The 16,719-nt window shown below is 44.1% G+C and overlaps 1 protein-coding gene across 2 annotated transcripts; it reads left to right on the top strand.

Annotated features, from left to right (window-relative positions):
* Positions 1 to 2,495: 2,495 nt before the first annotated feature.
* Positions 2,496 to 16,541, top strand: C2 (complement C2). 2 transcript variants are annotated; one of them, XM_020974306.1, is made up of 18 exons: positions 2,496 to 2,613; positions 2,776 to 2,985; positions 3,309 to 3,494; positions 4,737 to 4,910; positions 5,467 to 5,565; positions 5,898 to 6,031; positions 6,817 to 6,955; positions 8,158 to 8,298; positions 8,977 to 9,066; positions 13,371 to 13,511; positions 13,985 to 14,079; positions 14,178 to 14,289; positions 14,430 to 14,595; positions 14,684 to 14,760; positions 14,952 to 15,043; positions 15,506 to 15,632; positions 15,844 to 15,893; positions 16,053 to 16,541. In XM_020974306.1, the coding sequence occupies exons 1-18, from the start codon at positions 2,511 to 2,513 to the stop codon at positions 16,266 to 16,268; spliced, it is 2,352 nt and encodes a 783-aa protein (XP_020829965.1). In that variant the 5' UTR covers positions 2,496 to 2,510; the 3' UTR covers positions 16,269 to 16,541. The 2 variants fall into 2 exon arrangements, with proteins under 2 accessions (XP_020829965.1, XP_078011591.1); XM_078155465.1 differs by having other exon boundaries at positions 2,507 to 2,613; positions 2,776 to 3,015.
* The last annotated feature ends 178 nt before the right edge of the window (positions 16,542 to 16,719 follow it).

The following is a 16,719-nucleotide window of genomic DNA, read 5'->3' as shown; positions in this document are numbered from 1 at the left end:
GTCATTGTGTCAGGAGGTTTCCAGTGGAGTATCCCAGGGATCTATGCTTGGCCCTAACATTTTTATGAATGACTTGTGTAGCTTGAGCATGACATGGATTGCTCTCCTTTCCCCCTAACACATTCTTTCAATCTCTCTCTCTCTTCCTCTTTGTTTTTCTCTATCTCTCCACAAGCACTTTTATGTGAATGGATACGTTTCTTTTTAAGCTGATTTTTATCAGTATTCTACACACAATTGTTCTTTTTCTGCCTCTTTATAGCAATCAAAATATCCATATCACAAAGAGTCAGTAAACTATACTTGAATAAAGGCATAGATGGTATGTTCATTAAACTTCAGATAATACAAAGCTGGGAAGGATGCTAACATAGTGGATGCCGGAATCAGAAACTAAAAGAATCTTGACAAGTGTAGCATTAAGCTGAATCTAATGAAATGAAATTTAGTTGAGATAGATGCAAAGTCTTACACTTGAGTACAAAAAAATCAACTTGATAAGTCTCAGATACAGGAGGCAATATTCTACCTCTGTCCTTGTTAGAACATATCAAGAGTATTATGCTCAGGTCTGGTTCCTGCAGCTTCAGAAGCTGGAGAAGGTCCAGAGTAGGGAAACCAGAGTGGTGAAGGACTGACTTTATATCATATGAGGACTGGTTGAAAGAGCTGGATGTTTTTAACCCAGAGAAGAGAAGGCTGAGGGTAGAAGATGTGGACACATAATAACTGTCTTCAAGAGAGATAAGACTAGCTTGGTTTGACCTCAGAGGATAGAGCCAGGACAATGGGTAGGAACTGTCATGAGGTGATTTTAGGCTTGATGTCAGGGGAAAAAATATTCTAAATTAGAGCTGTCCCAAAATGGAATGGGGGTGGTGGTGGTATATTCCCCCTCCTTGGAGGTTGCCAAGAAAAGGCTGAACTATCACTTATTGGGCACGTTATGGTGAAGATTTGAATGTGGCTTCAAGGGCCACAACAGCTTGAGTGAACTTGGAGGCTCCCTGTAAGATATGTGCTTAAGCAGGACAGGCAATGTGGTATAGTGTAAAGAGCACTGTCTCCAGAGTTCAGATCTAGCCTCTCTGATCTTTACTGCCTGTGTGACTTTGGGCAAGTCACTTGACTTCCCTGTATATCATACTTTCCTCATGTATAAATGAGGGTGTTGGAAATTTGCATCTTGGCCATGTCCAAAAATGTGTCTCATCCTGCACGTTAGCCCCGCATATCTCTCTGGCAAGGGGTGGGCAGCCTTCTTCATTATTGGTCCTCTGGAATCATAGTTAATTACTGATCGTTGCCCACTCTGTGCCAGGCACTGGGCTAAATGCTTTTTCTATAAAGACTCTTTGATGAAATAATTGGAAGCCAGATTTACTACAGCAGGACCCAAAGTATCTCCACAAGTGTAGGCAGGAGAAGCTTAGAGACTCTGGGACTTGGCAGCAGCCAGATCATAATATCAAGATCATAATATCTTATGTCTTTCAGAGTTGTTCAGTTTCACAGTGTTGTTAAAGTATCAATTGTTCTCTGGTCCTGTGTATTTCATTCTTCATCAGTTTATATATATTTAAAAATTTTCAAAAAAAAATGAGGGTGTTAGACTGGGTGTCTTCTGAGGTCCCTTCGTGCTCTAGAGCTGTGATCCTATGATACTTATAACAGCCCTATGTTAGATAGTGCTGGCATTATCACCCCCAATTTATTTATTTATTTATTTAGTGAGGCAATTGAGGTTAAGTGACTTGCCCAGGGTCACACAACTACTAAATGTTATGTGTCTGAGGCCAGATTTGAACTCAGATCCTCCTGACTTCAAGGCTGGTTCTCTATCCACTGTACCACCTAGCTGCCCCTACCCCCAATTTATTGATGAGGAAACAGAAACTTAAAGTAATTACTTGCCTTACTTATCCTGGTTAAATGGCTATGACATGGTGATAAACAGTGTCTTCTCATTCTAAATTCTGTGCCTTTTCTACTTCACTGATATGTAGCCTGCCTTCTTATTTATCTGTTTTGTGACTTTTCTGAAAACAAACTATAAATAGATTTCCAGTCACTCTTCAAAGTCAAATAGCGAATCCAGTTTAATTATTTTACTCCTCAGGGACCCTTTAGGGGAAGGCAGTGAAGCTTAAAATCCATGAAATATCCCAGTCATGATTTATATTTAGGAAGATAATAATAGAGACTCACAGAAAGTAAGAAGTACTTGGTATAATGCAAAACCAGAACCCAACAAACCTTTGAGTTCAACTTACAAAAAAGTTTGACAACTTGTTGGACTGTTATGTGTATATAGCTGTCCACTGATACAAATTTGTTGAGTGAATGGCAGAAAAGGGAACCAGGGATTATTGATTTCATGGGGATGTGCTCTCCCTTCTCCCTTCCCCCTACCCCAATACACATGGAGGAACTTTCCCCCCTGTCACTCCCTATTCCTTTGGCAGCAAGCTGCATAGTTTCTGTGCCAGTTCTGTTTTCAGGGAAGTCAGATGACCCCGTTCCCTCTTCCTAGTAACTCTCAGCCGGTCCCAGCCCCTAAGATTGAGACCATGGGTTTCCTGCATGCTCTCTTGCTGCTGCCCCTGTATGTAGGTAAGGAGGGTGGGGAGAGGGAAGTAAAGATCATGAAGATCTTACCGGGAAAGGGGGAGAGGAAGGCTAGTGCTGTTCAGGCTGGGTTACTCCCATAGGTGTCCTCTTTTTCTTTTTTTATCTTTCTTTTTAATGCCCCTCTCTCTATGTCTCTCCCCACAGGCTTCTCTATTACTGCTCCCTCCTGTTCCAGGAATGTGAAGATTTTGGGTGGCAACTTCACTCTTAGCAACGGTTGGGCACCAGGAAGCCTCCTCACCTATACCTGCCCTCTGGGGCGCTACCCATACCCTGTGTCGACTCGGTTGTGCAACAGCAATGGGCAGTGGAAGTCCCTAGGAGCCTCTGAAGGCACCAAGGCAGTATGCAGATGTGAGGGGACAAGTGTTTTGTCCGGCTGTGGTACAGAGTCAGCCACCTCCCAGTTCTGACTATCCCCTGGCTCTTTCTTCTGAGTGCCCACTCCTGCCCCTCAAACCTTCTTGGCACTGCTCTTGACGGCTATGGCTTATTGCCAGGACCTAGGCACCCTGTTTCCCTGAAGGTCTCCAACTCTCCTCCCAAGCATGTTCTGCTCTCCTGTAGCATAGCTCAGTGAAGTATTGATTAAATTCCATCTCTGTGTCCAGCACTGTGCTAGCGTGTCAACAATCCCTCCCTTTGCCCTAGCATATACCATTCTTTTCTCTCCCTAGTTGTGCGCTGTCCAGCTCCTGTTGCCTTTGAGAATGGGGTCTATAGCCCCCGGCTGAGCAGTCACCCTGTGGGTGGCAATGTGAGCTTTGAGTGTGAGGATGGATACATCTTGCGTGGCTCTCCCGTGAGGCGCTGCAGACCCAATGGGATGTGGGATGGAGAGACGGCTTTATGTGACAATGGAGGTGACTGTCTAGGGGCACCTATGATTTGGGAGGGGCAGAGAGGAAAAGCCATGTGGTTGAGTGACTCCATAAGAGAACCTGGGGGGGGAGGGTGTATCTGTGACTACTAACGTTGCAATTTTGAATTCTTTGGGGCAGTTCTACTGAGGGTTTGCAAATTCTCAGTTCTGCTTTTCTTTAGCCCCATGGTGCTAGATATGACACAAGTGAAGGGTTTATTTGCTTCTGGATATCAAAGGGTCAGATATGGAGTTGTAGGTATAACAATAACAACTCACATTTATATGATGTTTTAGGGTTTACAAAGTAAAGCATCTCTAAGAAAAATATCTGGGGTTCTAGGCTGCCCAAAGAACTATGGCTCTCCTTAAGTCAAGGAGAAGGTATTGGCCTGTTGCATGGAGACATTGGCCTTAAATGTAGGTGAAGCAGGTGGCCACCCATGTGACATGACTTGAGAAGGCATAAGCCTTCCTGTCCAAAAACATCAATCTCCCTACAAATCTTTCCACTGTTTTAGCTTAATTGCTTTGGGTCTTGAAGACTTTTATTTGGGAGTCTTCTAATTAAATGCAAAAAGGGGGTGGGCATTAAAAGCTTTATCCACAACTATGTTAGGTATCAACTAATACCTAGTGGATGGCCATGCAAGAGCAAAGAAGAAATGAGTAGACACAGAATAGTAACTGATACAAGAGTGTGTGGATCTAGGAGAGAAGGAAAGGTTTGATGGAGTTGCCGAGAGGGCATTAGATATAAACTTCCTCTCACTCTTGGTTTTGCCTAGGTTTGCCCGGCTGTCTTGTTTTGGCTTACACACAATTTCACATGTATTTCTAAGTGTGTGGTTATAAAAATGTTTTCTATACATGAAGCAATGTGGCATAATAGAAAGGCACTGACTCTAGAATTCAGATCCAGCTTCTCTGATATTTACTGCCTGTGTGACTTTGGGCAAGCCATTTAATTTTCCTGTGTCTCATCCTTTCCTTATGAGTAAATGAGGGACTGGAAATGGCTTCTGAGGTCCCTTCACACTCTAAAGTTGTGATCCTATGATCCTTATAATAGTCCTATGGAGTTACCTGTTTCCAGATGTGGTTCTAGGTGTCTCAAAAGACAGCATATGGATACTTACAGAACTGTAAGGGAGATTAAAGAGGAGAAGAAAAAAAGAGAATGAGAGAGGGATATGGAATTTAGTGTTGTCTCCATTTTTCTTTCTCCTCTATTTACTTACAGCTGGGCACTGCCGAGACCCCGGAATCCCAATTGGGTCTGTGAGGACAGGGTACCGGTTCAGTGTTGGTGATCGGGTGAAGTATCGTTGTTCAGAGAAGCTGATCTTGATAGGGTCTGAGGAACGAGAGTGCCAGGCGAATGGGGTCTGGAGTGGGACTGAACCCATTTGCAGATGTGAGTAGCAGGTCTCTACCATCTCGTCCCTCTCTTTACTCCTCAGGCCAGCAAGAAACCCTCAGCTGCGCATAACAATTTGTAGTTTAAAAACATTTTCACATCTCATTTATGTCCATTTTAAAGGTTTGGAGATGAAGGTACTTATCACAGTGGTAAGACCAAGATTTAAACTGAGGTCTTCTAATTTCAAGTTCTGTTCACTGCATCCCGCTGGCCTCCTCCAAACCAGAAGTCCCCCTTCCTACCAACACATCATTCCTATAATCATGAGTTGAACATAAGCATCCCCCTTTCTAGGGGCAGCTAGGTGGCATAATAGATAGGGTACCAGGTCTGGAGTCAGAAAGACTCATCTTCTTAAGTTCAGATCTTAAGTTACCAGCTGTGTGACCCTGGGCAAGTCACTTAATCCTGTTTGCCTCAGTTTCTTCATCTGAAAAATGAGTGGGAGAAGGAAGCGGCAAACCAATCGAGTATCTTTGCCAAGAAAACCCCAAATGGGATCACAAAGAGTTGGACACAAGTAAACAACAAAATCCTTCATTCCCTGCAGCTTCTTACTCCTACGATTTCCCTGAGGATGTGGCCCCAGTCCTGGACACCGCCTTTTTTCAAGTCCTTGGTGCCACCAACCCCCTGATGCAAAAATCAGGTAAGAGCTAGGGAAGGGGGCAGGGTGGGGCTGAAGGAGATGGAGAGAAGGTGAGCCTGAGGGAAAGGGGGTGGTGCTGGCCTTTGAATCCAGAGGCAGAAGACCCAGCTTGAGGGCATGAGCAGAAGCTGAAAGGGCAGTTTTGGAGAAGAGAGCTGTGTTCTCAGGAAAGGCAGGGGAGGGCCTGTAAGACATAATACTATGAGGTGATATTTAAATTTATTACAGAAGAGCTTCCCAGTCATCTTAGGTCTGGAAGGTTGGAATCGGGGCTCTGATCCTTCCTTCCCTTCTACATTACACATGTCCTCTCTATCCCATTTTTCTCCCAGGCAATTTGGCCCGGCGCATCCAGATCCAGAGGTCAGGCCACCTGAATCTCTACTTGCTCCTTGATTCTTCCCAGAGTGTCAGTAAAGAAGACTTTGGCATTTTCAAAGAGAGCGCTCGACTTATAGTGGACAGGGTCAGGAACTGGGGTCAAGATGGACTTCACATTGTCTGTGTCTCTTCTTTTGAAATATAACTTAAAACCTACTTCCACCAGGAAACCTCTCAGATGGGGCTCAAGTCAATCTAATCCCTCCCACAGTCATTATGGACCCCCACGTAAACAATTTTATTTTGTTTTGTTTTGTTTTGTTTTTGCTAGGCAATGGGGTTAAGTGACTCACCCGGGGTCGCACAGCTAGGAAGTGTCCAGTGTCTGAGGCTGGATTTGAACTCAGGTCTTCCTGACTGCAGGGCCGGTGCTCTATCCACTATGCCACCTAGCTGCCCCGAACAATTTTGTTTTGAGTGCTCGTTGGCACCTTGTTTGTATGTGTTCTCTAATTATCTCTTGCCTGTGTGTGTTTTCAGCTAGACCATTCAGAGTATCTAATTCAAGGCTCTTCATATGTTGTGCTCAGTGAACATCTGTTAACTTCACTAATATTGACAAAATAACCATGTTGGACTAAGGTCCCTTCCGGTCCTGACATTCTATGGCTCTGTGTCTCTGTCCATCTTTCTGTTTTGAGTTTCATTTTTTGTACCTCTCTCCCGCTCCCTTACATCCTCCCTCACCCCTTCTCCCTCTCCCTCTTTCTCTTTCTCCCCTTCCCTCCTTCCTCCTTCTCTCTCCCTTTTCTCCCTCTCTCTTTCCCCTCCTCTCTCCCTCTTTCCTTCCTTCCTCCACCTCCATCCTTTTTCTTTCTATTTTGTAGGTTCTCATTATGTTCTCTTTGCCTCTGGCTCATCCTCCCACAGATCTTCAGCTTTGATGTCAACGTCAGTGTGGGCATTGTCACTTTTGCTAAGACTCCCAAAGTCATCTTGTCTGTCACTCACAAGAGTTCCCGGGAAGAGACTGAAGTAGCCAAAAATCTGGAGGACATCAAATATGGAGGTGCGGGCTGGGGAGGTTGGGAGGAAGGGAAGAGGAAAAGGGGAGGTGCTGCCTTCAGACGGGAAAGATTGAGAGCACAATTGGGGTTCTGGTTCTGTATCCCCCTCTCTGCTAGAAAAGTTTTGGGCTAGACATAGGAAGAGCGTTGTTTCTCAAGGGAATGTCATGAGATTCCAGGTGCTCTGGTTCCTCAGTGGCCACTGGGGATAGTATGGTCTCAGCTTCCAAATCCAGAATCTACTTGTTAGGGATGTTATAGAAGAGGTTTCCTCCCAGGTACAGTAGAAACCAGATGCCATCTGAGGTCCCCAACTACTTTGACATTTTGTGATTCTACGTATTTCTGCTTTCACCTCCTTCATGTTTGACCTAAAAAGAATGAAGGAAGGAAAAAAGGAAGGGCAAAGGAGGATCAGAGAAAACTTCAGTAGTAGGTAGCCACTGAGTTAGGCTTGGAAAGAAGGGAAGAATTCAATAGTTGGAGATGGGGGAGTCCATTTCAGGCACACAGCATTGTGTCAGCAAAGGTACTAGGTGTCTTTGGGAAAAGGTGGTTCAGGTTGACTGTGGAACTTTACGTTTCCTGTACATGGCAGGTGGGGATTGTCTGAGTGAGCAAGTATGCTATAAGGTTAGGTTCCTATCAGTTCAAGCTAGATTATGTAGAGCATTGAAGCCCAGGATCAGGAGTTAATGACAACTCACATTTATATAGTACTTTACAGGTATAAAGTGTTTTGTGTCCATTTTTTCACTTGGTTCTTCCCCTGTTGGGTAGGTCATAAACTTATTAATATCTTTTACAGATGAGCAAAGTGTCTTGCTGAAAGTCAGGCAGCTAATACAAGTCCCAGGCGGCACTTAAATTCAAATCTTCTGATTCCAAGTCTAGTACCCTCCCTATCCACTAGGCATTGCTACCTAAGAGACTACAGGATGCCATATTGGGATCTCTGGGTTTTTTTTTTTATCGTGACTCTGGACAGTGGCAGTTATGTAATGAATAGTTAGTTTGGTGTTCAACTATGAAAAAGCCCTTGATTTGTGAGTGGGAGATGGAATTGGAGCTCTGGCAGGACCACAGGGTTCTAAAAGTCACTGAGCCGCACCTAGAAGAGCATTTCTTACTGCTTAATGACTTCCTCCCCAGGTATGGCAGCTAGGAGTTGTCTGAGGGATTTTCTCCCTTTTGCTGATTTCAGACCCAGACATTGGAACTGGAACCAACATCTACAGAGCCATGAAGCAAATCTATGACATGATGAACAACGAAATGGCCAGTTACGGCACAAGGCAGAAGGAGTGGGAAGAAATTCGACATGCCATTATCCTTTTAACAGATGGTAAGTGGTACCTGGATGTCAATGGACCTTAGAACTCAGAACACAGGGAGGGGCCAGAAGCAGGGAGAGGTAAGGATATGTTTAAATGAGAAAAAAATCAAGGGTCTCAGTGAGTGAAGAAGAACCTTCTAGAGATAGTGAGATTTGAGGATGTCTCCAGGACTCCCAGACCTACTTAGGAATTCTCCCTCTATTTTGCCCACTCTCAAGAGAGAGCACCATATAAACTAACTTTTCTCACTCCTGTTACAATAATCAATCCACCAATGAGTATTTATTTGGCACCAACTGTGTGTTAGGCTCTCTGGGATTTGGCAGCTATGTGGGGGATGGGGTGGAGAGGATGGAACCCTGAGACAAGGATACCAATGAGGAGGTGATTGTAACAGTCCAGGTAAAAGGTGATGACATCTTGAAGTGGGGCAGAGGCTGTGTGAGTGGAGACTTATCAATAAGAGCTCGAAGTTCTAGAATACTTCGACACAGTTAGGCCTGGCCAATGCTTTTCCTCACCACAACTTTGTGACGTGAGAGGTGCCTATTTTAGGGATGAAGGAATTGAGAAGTGACTTGTCCAAAGACATAAAACCGGCATTTTTAGGAGTGGGGATATGATCTCAGGTGTTTAAATCCAGGCCTTCTTCTACTATCTTGTGCTGCCTTTCATCGCTGTTGTAGGAAAGTCCAACATGGGTGGATCTCCAAAAGCAGCTGTAGACCTGATTGAAGAAGTGTTGAACATAAAGGCAGACAGGAGGGATTATCTGGGTGAGTGCCCCATTTCTGCCTCTAATCATTGCATCCTTCCAACATGTCACTTTTGCATGGAGTTCCTGGACAAAGGATACCTGTGATTGTGTTTTATGGCCAGAGGTGGCCATAGAACAAATAACTCTGAATACTTTGATGGGTCAATTAAATTCTTTTTTTTTTTTAATTAAGAACCTACCATGTTTAAAATGTAGATTCTCCTCCATCTCTCAGTGGGAGTTACCCTTCCTTCAGGGTTTAACTCAGATTCTGTTGCCTCCTTGATGACTGCAGCAGAAAGTTTTTGCTCCTCAGCTATTCCTAGACCACTTTGTTTGGATCTTTTCCTTGCTCCTACCCTATGATATACCTCCTTGTATGTCCTTTTATTTTTCAATTTTGAATTCACCTTCTGACCCTTGCAAGAGCCTTGTACATTATAGATGCTCGATAAATTTGGAATTTGAACTTAAGGAGCTGTGCTAGGGGCTCTTGGAGAGACACAAGGATGACAATAATGATCTGGCATCTATACAGCACTTCAAAGTTTGCAAAGTATTTTACATACTACCTCATTGAATCCTTACAACAGCCCCATGAAGTAGGTGCAGCTAACAGTCCCATTTTGCAGATGAGGAAACTAAGGCTGAAAGGTTAAGTTTGCTTGTCTGTGGTCACACAGCTAGAGTTAGAGGAAGATTCAAACCCAGGTCTTCCTTACTCCAAAGTCCATCATTGTCAGTCAACAAACACTTACCAAGTACCTACTATATGCCAGGTACTGTGCTAAGCACTGGGGAAACAGAGAAAGACAAAAGAGAATCCATTCGTTCATAGAGTGCACAAGCTAACTGTATCCCTTGTGCTATTCTCCAACTGCAAGGCAATGTTATTCTAGGAGCCACCTAGAAAGGAAAAAAAGACTATTTTAGTGATAGTCTTTGGTGTTTTCATTTTGTGCATTCTAAGTAACTTGGCAAGGCTGTGGGATTTGTGGTTTAGGAGGAACAATCTGTCCAGGACTGAAAGATTGTAGATTCTTAGCTTTTCTAGCTGGAGCAAATTTAGGAGATAAGACAAGGTCCTAAGGGGCAGCATCAAATGCAACATTGTAGTTTCTTTCAGTGTTGGGATGGGGTAGTAGTGTGGTCCTCTGAAGCCAATGTTTAACATCTGATGGTGGGGTTGAGGGGCAGGGAGAAAGCGGGACAGGTAGTGGGCGGGAATGTATAACGGACACTTCTAAGTTTAATCTGCATTATTAGTATTTTTCCATCATTTTCTTGAATCTAGACAATCCACAGAAGAAAAAACCAAGCCCTGATTTGTTTTCTATTTCCGAGGTGTCAACACCCAATGCTGAAAATTTAACAATTAGCTCTAGCATACCCCTGAAAGCCCAATGGCCAAATGTGATTTTACTCACCCTAGAGATCAGTTAGATATATCACACTACATTGAGAGGGGCTAGATTTCTAGGGATTTCAGCTCTTCCTTGGAAGATGTTCAGAGTACCTTGCCTTTGAACTTTCTCCTTTAACTATTTTCCAACCTTTCCTGATCTCTAAACCTAATTTGGGCAGTGAGGTGGTGAAGTGGATAGAAGGCCGGACCTGAAGTCAGGAAGACTTATCTTCCTGAGTTCAAACCTTGCCTCAGACACTTGCTAGCTGTGTGACCCTGGGCAAGTCAATTAACTCTGTTTGCCTCAGTTTCTTCATCTGTAAAATAAGCTGGAGAAGGAAATGGGTAACCACTCCAGTATACACACCAAGAAAATGGGGTCATGAAGAGTTAGACACAACTGAAACAACTCAACCCAATTTTGTGCAGCAAACCTCTAGATCCCAGTTTCCTTAGTTAAATTCTGTTATATCTAAATCTCTAGTTATCTTTCCCTTTCTCCTTTTGACAAAGCCACCTTTATTGGATGCCTGATTTCAGTATCTCCTCTGTTTTCCCTTTCTACCCCCTCACTTCCGGATGCTCTAGATCACAAGAGCGTATTTTCTGGGATTTATTTAGAGTAGAATATATACAAGTATAGGGCAGCTAGGTGGTACAGTGGATAGAATGCCAGACCTGAAGTGAGGAAGACTCATCTTCATGAGTTCAAATCTGGCCTCACAGTGTTCACCCTTGGGCCTCATATAAAACTGTGAGCTATGACTCTGGTGAATTTATTGTGGAGATCCAGAATTTGAAAAAGCAGCCTCAGAGATCACTTAATTCAACTCTTTTATTTTCTGGAATAGGGATCTTAGGTCCATGGAGGTGAAAGGACTTTCCAAAGACAAGAAAGGTGGTGATTAGTGGAACTGGGATTTAGACCTCAATCCCCCAGCTCTAATGCCTGTACTCTTTCCATTTCACCATTCTGTTTCTGTAACCGTTATGTGGCATGGTAAATAGATCACTGGGCTAGGAGCCAGAAGAATGAGAGGTCAAATATGGCCTCAGATTGTTGCTAGTTGTGGGACCCAGGACAACTCACTTAACCTCTGCCTGTCTCAATTTCCTTACCTGAAAAGTGGGGGATAATAATAGCACCTACCTTGAAGGGTTGTTCTGCACATAAAGTGATTTAATATTTGTTAAGCACTTTACAAACTTTAAAATGATATATTGTTTTTGTTGTTGAGTCATTTCAGTCGTGCCCAGCTGTTCACGACCTCATTATGGGGTTTTATTGGCAAAAGATACTGGAGTGGTTTGCCATTTCCTTCTCCAGCTCATTTGACAGATGGGGGAATTGAGGTAAACAGGGTTAGGTGACTTGCCCAGGGTCACACAACTGGTGGGTGTCTGAGGCTGGATTTGAACTCGTGGAGATGAGTCTTCCTGACTCCAGACTTGGCACCCTATCTACTGCACCATCTACTTGGCCAAAATGATATATTAAAATTAACAAGCATTATTTGTAATTATACTTGTATTAATTATTATATTATATACCATATGATATATACCATATGATATATATTACATATTATTATGCTATATTTATATATTTTATTATTGTATATTACATGTTCAACAATAATATAATGACATATTAGGCATATATTATATACAGTTATATCAATTATATCTATATGCCTATATTATAATAAGCTTACATATTTATGTCATATATGTGATTGTATATGATGCATATATCCCTGCATTATAATTCCTATAATAGAATAAGAGCTAGAAAGGACTTTAAAAGCAAAATAAATAAATAAATAAATAATAAAAACAAATCTGGCTTTAGGCACTTACTAGCTGTGTGACTCTGAGCAAATCACTTCATCCTGTTTGCCTCAGTTTCCTAATCTGTAAAATGAGCTAGAGAAGGAAATGGCAAACCACTCCATTGTCTTTTGCCAAGAAAACCCCAAAATGGAGTCATGAAGAGTTGGACACAACTGAAATGACTCAACAAAGCAACAAATATAGAAAAACAGAAATAAAACATCAGGACAAAGTGCATATATATGATATATGAATGGAAATTATGTTATGTATTAGGGTCAGCCTGGGTGGTACCCACATTTTCTTTTTTTTCTTTCTTTTTTTTTTTTAGGCAATTGGGGTTAAGTGACTTGCCCAGGGTCACACAGCTAGTAAGTGTCAAAGTGTTTGATCTGAGGCCAGATTTGAATTCAGGGCCTCCTGACTTCAGGGCCGGTGCTCTGTCCACTGCGCTACCTAGCTGCCCCCTAAACTTTCTAACCTAAAGCTTTATCTCAAGTTCCCCCAAGCCTAGCTGAAGCTTCATGATACTCCCTAGTCTGAGAGCATGTGCCATGGCAGCCAGCTTTCTCAAGGATACCAAACAAAATGGTGATTTGCATATCAGAATAGTGCAAGTTGATTTGCTATTTGTAGACACTTGCCCTGTCTGAAATTTGTCCATTCATCTCAAACTCATTCCCAATCACTGAGGATGCTTCCTGGTCCCTTCTGAGATTCTGATGTTGCGCTCACATTCCTAGTCACTTAGATAGTGAGGTGTCTCCTCCCTTCTGCCCTAAAGGGGTCTGGGCTGGGGCATGAACAGCCCTCCTAGCTAGTCTTTCTCTTCACCCAGAAAACAATAACTCAGCATAACTGTCATTCCTCAATTTCACACACACACACACACACACACACACACACACACACACACACAATGGCACGTTACACGTTAAGCTTGTAGCTTCTAGTACTCGAAGCTGTATCTTGGAGCTTTCTACTTCCAAGCACACCAGTTGCCTGCTATGGGCAGCCTCCTTTATCTCTTACTTGGCAGCTGCATGGCCCAAGAATTTTGAATTCTCTTTTCTGCTCTCCACCAGACATCTATGCCATTGGTGTGGGGAAACTGGATGTAGACTGGAAAGAGCTGAATGAGCTGGGGTCAAAGAAGGATGGGGAGAGGCATGCCTTCATTCTCCCAGACGCCAAAGCCCTCCTCCAGGTCTTTGAGAATATGTTGGGTGAGTGAACTTCCCCTCCCAGGAGTCAAAGCCCAAGTGGTCAATATGTGATATGTGAGTCAAATGTGTCCCAGTCCCCCCTCTGCCCATCTCAAGGTGCCCTCCCCTGCCCATTTCATGTGTCTGAGATTGCTTACAAAAAGGTTTTTTTTAACCTAATTAAATAGCTCTAATGAGCTAGTAGCCACCAAGACTGAACAACCTGACCACTGATACCACTAAGTGACTGACTCCCCTGCCTCTCCCCCACCCACTTCCTTATACCCAGATGTCACTCACAATAGCAGGCCCAGATTAGTTACTGATTATAACTATAAAAAGAAGTTTGGAGCATGCACACATAGAGATTTCTGATCATATGCCTTTCTATTAGAAAAAAAAATGCTCACCATTAAGCTGGAAAAAGGACCCTTTTCAATTATCTCCTCTCCAAAATATCTAAATATCTCTTCACTCTTTCATCTTGTTCACAGATGTTTCCAAGTTTGTGGACACCATCTGTGGTGTGGGAAATATGTCAACCAACGCTTCATCCCAAGAGAGGACACCCTGGCACGTCACCATTAAGGTAATGGCTAGATTCAGAATTGGGTGTGCATGTAGGGGTAGAGAGAGTGAGGGGCTAGACAGCAGAGTCCCTAAAACTGACATGGTTCCCTCCTGTAGCCCAGCAGCAAAGAGACATGCCGTGGGGCACTTATCTCTGATCAATGGGTACTGACGGCAGCCCACTGCTTCCATACACAGAATGATACCAAGCTGTGGAGAGTCATTGTGGGTAAGGAGAGGAAGGGAAGGAGCCCCTAACCACAGAGGATCCAGGCTCTTGGTTCAACACTCTCTTTCTCTCCCAGAACTCCTGTTGCCCCTCAGGGATATAGGATCTGGGCTCCTCAACCTGCTACCCCATGTTCCTAGGAGATCCTAAGTTAAAGAGGGGTACAGAGATGCAGATTGATCAGCTGTTCATTCCAGAAGAGTACAATGTTTATGCTAAGAAGAACCAAGGCATTTCTGAGTTCTATGGTAGTGACATCGCCCTGCTGAAGCTGACTGAAAAGGTCAAGATGTCCAGCCATGCCAGGTAGAAGAGCCAGGGGATGTCTCAAGCAGTAGAAGGAAGGGACAAAGCCCTTGGGCAGGACTCTCCTGACACCTTTCTTCTTCCCCAGACCCATTTGTCTTCCCTGTACTGTGGGGGCCAATCTGGCCTTGCGGCGTTCACCAGCCAGTACCTGTTTTGACCATGGTAACGTGGGAGGCAGAGAGAATGATGCCCAAGTCCCAGGGGATAGCAGGGAGCTATGGATGAGAAAAGGGATCGGGGAAGAATTGGCAGGAGGTGGGGATTGGGAGGAGGGAGGCAGAAGATATGCACAGATGCCTGTGGTCTGGTATGAGGGGTGGTGTGGTGATGGTACCTTTCTCTCTGGCTCACAGAGAATGTACTTTTGAAGAAAAAAGAAATCCCTGCTCATTTTGTCTCATTGGATGATCAGATAATGGACATTGTTCTCAAGGAAGAAAATGAGGTGAGGACCCAGAAGGAGATCTGGCAAGGTGGGAAGTGATGGGTGAAGAGAAAGGGGCAGGAGGAGACAAAGCTATTCTTCAGACTGAGCTCCCTACAGGGTAGACCTAGGTATATGCTCTCAAAACTTGACCCCATCTCCTTTGTCCTCCTAGCCTTACCCTTTTCCCCAAGGGCCACTGGAGTAGAAAAATGGGAGGATTGCTCACTGAATTTGGATATTTAACTCCATTATTTAAGATGTGGATTGGAATCCTAGTTCTAGCATTGGGCAACCTTGGAAAAGTCACTTAAAAACTCTGGCCTTCTCAGTTTCCTCATTTGTTAAAAAGTGGGGGAAGGTGGGATTAGACTCTAATGTCCCTTCCAGCTTAAAATCTTTGGATTCTATGAGCCTTTGCAGTCTATCTCCCTAACATTCCTTCCCCTTTTCCCTCTGACCACCCCCCTTCCCCCATCCTAGCGGGCCCTGTGCATCCAAGCTGTCTCTCAAGCCAAAAACCTTTTCCCTAATCTCACCGATGTGAAAGAAGTTGTGACTGACCAATTTCTGTGTAGTGGTGCTGGAAGCGAGGCATCCCCTTGCAAGGGTGAGTGTGGAGGACCATAAGGTACCTGGGAAATGAGCGAGTCAGAGTTGGTGGAGGCTGAAGACTGGTCCTTTTGGTTATGGCTAATTATGCCAATGCCTAGCCCATGTCTTGCCTAAGGTCATGGAATGGTGGCGACTGGAGTGAGAGTGGAAAGCTTCACGGGAGCTGGGTTGATGATGCCTCTTTTCTTCCTTCCCATTCTTGGCAGGAGAATCTGGAGGGGCAGTTTTCCTTCAGAAGAAATACAGGTATTTTCAGGTGAGGAGACTAGGAGCTAACTGGGTTTGACTCTGGGGCAGAGATTATAGAATCCCTGGTACAAAGTGGGATACGGACACTAAGTTACATGGAAAGCTTTGAGGAATAGGTAGGGGCTGGGTTATCTTCTCACCAAATTTTCTTCTTTTCCTTATTTAGGTGGGGGTGGTGAGCTGGGGTCTACATAATCCATGTTCCTCAAAGACAACAAATCGTGCCCTGAAGACAACAGAACAAAATGAGGTGAAACGCCAGCCACACCCAGCTGACCCTAAAGCCCGAGATTTCCACATCAACGTCTTTCGGCTTCAGCCCTGGCTGAGGCAACATCTGAAAAATGTCTTACGTTTTCTGCCCCTTGGGCCAGCCTCCTGAATCCTGACCTTCCTAGTGTCCCTCTACTGACCTTCAAGTCTCAAGTCTCTTTGATCTCAGCCTGCCCTTTATAGCAGGGACCTACCTGGCCTCTAACCCTAGTCGTCCTAATGTTTGAGTTCTTTACATGGCCCTTCTCTTTCTGCCATATCACACTTCCATTCCCTCTCCCCTCTTCCCCAACTTTACTTTTCATTTCTATGTCCTACCCCTTCTAGGCATGCCTGGATTTTCCCAGTTGTGAAATTAATAAATTTTTGATATTTCACCGTACTCCCAACCACTGTTCATCTGTCTATGGGGCAAGGTTAGGTTCTGGCTAGAGAAAGTGCGTGGTGGTGGTGGTGGAAACCACTGAAAAGATTCCAGGAATTAGGGGAGGGCTAGAGGTCAGAGACCTTAATAGACAAATAGTCAATGGACTCTGTCCCCATTACCCAGGCCAGGGAGG

Source organism: Phascolarctos cinereus, unplaced genomic scaffold (assembly GCF_003287225.1).
Source record: "Phascolarctos cinereus isolate Bilbo 61053 unplaced genomic scaffold, phaCin_HiC Scaffold_5;HRSCAF=322, whole genome shotgun sequence".
In the NCBI taxonomy this organism is placed as follows: Eukaryota; Metazoa; Chordata; class Mammalia; order Diprotodontia; family Phascolarctidae; genus Phascolarctos; species Phascolarctos cinereus.
Note: the sequence above shows the minus strand (reverse complement) of the source record. Positions and strands in the feature narration are given on the sequence as shown.